Source organism: Hippocampus comes, unplaced genomic scaffold, assembly GCF_001891065.2.
Source record: "Hippocampus comes isolate QL1 unplaced genomic scaffold, H_comes_QL1_v1.1 scaffold122, whole genome shotgun sequence".
NCBI classification, from domain to species: Eukaryota; Metazoa; Chordata; class Actinopteri; order Syngnathiformes; family Syngnathidae; genus Hippocampus; species Hippocampus comes.
Window position 1 is genome coordinate 3,803,278 of NW_017842059.1, and position 1,626 is coordinate 3,804,903.

The 1,626-nt window shown below is 43.5% G+C and overlaps 1 protein-coding gene across 1 annotated transcript in view; it reads right to left on the bottom strand.

The window, feature by feature from the left end:
* The window catches only part of sorl1 (sortilin-related receptor, L(DLR class) A repeats containing), a 54,841-nt gene extending 53,646 nt beyond the window's left edge, over positions 1–1,195 (bottom strand). The window contains exon 1 of the mRNA XM_019861340.1: positions 858–1,195. Coding sequence (XP_019716899.1) covers positions 858–1,178 — 321 coding nt within the window. The 5' untranslated portion in view covers positions 1,179–1,195. The remainder of the gene's footprint in view (positions 1–857) is intronic.
* Positions 1,196–1,626: the final 431 nt, after the last annotated feature.

Sequence of the window (1,626 nt, forward strand, 5' to 3'; positions counted from 1 at the left end):
TGTGTGTGTGTGTGAAACCTGAAATGGGCCAAAAGGTCAAAAGGTTCTAGGGGGCTTTCAGAGGTCACAAGTACCTTCACCCGTACACCTTTATAAATTTAAAAGGGTGGCATGACACGAAATATATTTATGCTGCCTTGACGATCACGAATGAACTACAATTCACCAATATGTGTGAACATTGTGAGATGTTGATGGGACTGAAATACAGGTTGACAGAGGAGGAAGGAAGGAGGGAAGGAAGGTAGGTTGGTAGGTAGGTCGGTAGTAGGTAGGTAGGAAGGAAGAATAAACATTGACTGTTCAATATTGACACATTCGTTTCACTTTTCATCACCATGTCTTAACATTTTTTAGACAGTCAGGATATCTCAGTATATAGTCCTTATCTATCAGAAGTCCTCCATATTCAAGATGAACTAGCGCAGGTATTACTTTGCGAAAGGCATACTGTCAAATAAGCATGAGCATCCTTCAAAAGCCTAGTTAGCTGCTTTTGTCCGAGAATACCCCAGTTGTTGCAAATCTGCTTTTAGAGCTAGTTTTTTATTTTAAAAACAGTCAGTGACGAGGTAAAGCAGCTTTACGAGTACACAGCCATTTGAACACCGTGACGTTACAAAAACACCATCAACGTAGTGCCCTCGGTTGTGATCTGAACTGTGCCGTTTTGCGCCTTTGTCAACTCAGAAAGCATTTGCTACTTGCAGTCACAACATTCCTTTAATGGTGTGTCTTAGAAAACAACCGCGGGCTTGTGTGATTTTATTGTCGCATGTTAATAAATGATCATTGAAGGTAAGTGTTCGTCGTTAAAGGTGTTAAGCGACAAGCGCCAGTGGGATGCATCTCAGTACCTGGCCGTACACCTTCGGCATGGAAGATTCACTAGTGCTCCGGCGATTTCGCTTTGGCGGAAGGGCACCGTAGTCCGACCCGCCTTCAGCAGCACCAAGAGGGGCCAGTCGTAGAGCTGAAGCCTCGCTGCCTCCTCCATCTGCGTCTGGTAAATCCTTATTTGCGTCTACTGTAAAATATCCTCTCTGTTGCGGTGGTATGAAGCGCTCCTCATTGTGAAGATAAAGTGTTGATGAATGTATTCCGACAAGCCATAAGATAATGATGTAAAGCGAACGCCGAAGCGGACACAGCATCCTGCCTGCTTGTGGTAACGCCATGTTTGTGTATGTTTGGCTTTCAGGTTAGGTAAACGCCAGCCAAGAGCTCCTTCTACAGGCTGCGATGGGCCCAGTGTTGCATTCAGGAACTGTAGGTATTTTTGGAAGAAAAAAAATTCACCTTCTACACATAGACCTGGTTCATGCGCTGCGCTTTACTCTTATTGTTACACTTAATAAAGTTCATTGTCTTGCAAGTGTGCTCCATGATCAATGATCAAACCACTGTCATTTGCATACATTGCTTCTATGTCATGCACTGCTGTGAACTGGACAAATTCCTTTGGAGTCAAAATCACATTTGATGGCTGTAAAAGGACAGTATTTTTATTTTTAAACGGCAGCCCACTTGTTTTGTTATGTTAACAGCTGGAAACGGAATTTACCCATCTGCAAATGCCAGCTGTAGTTAACAGGTCCAAGTGAGGAAGACATACATTCTGATGGG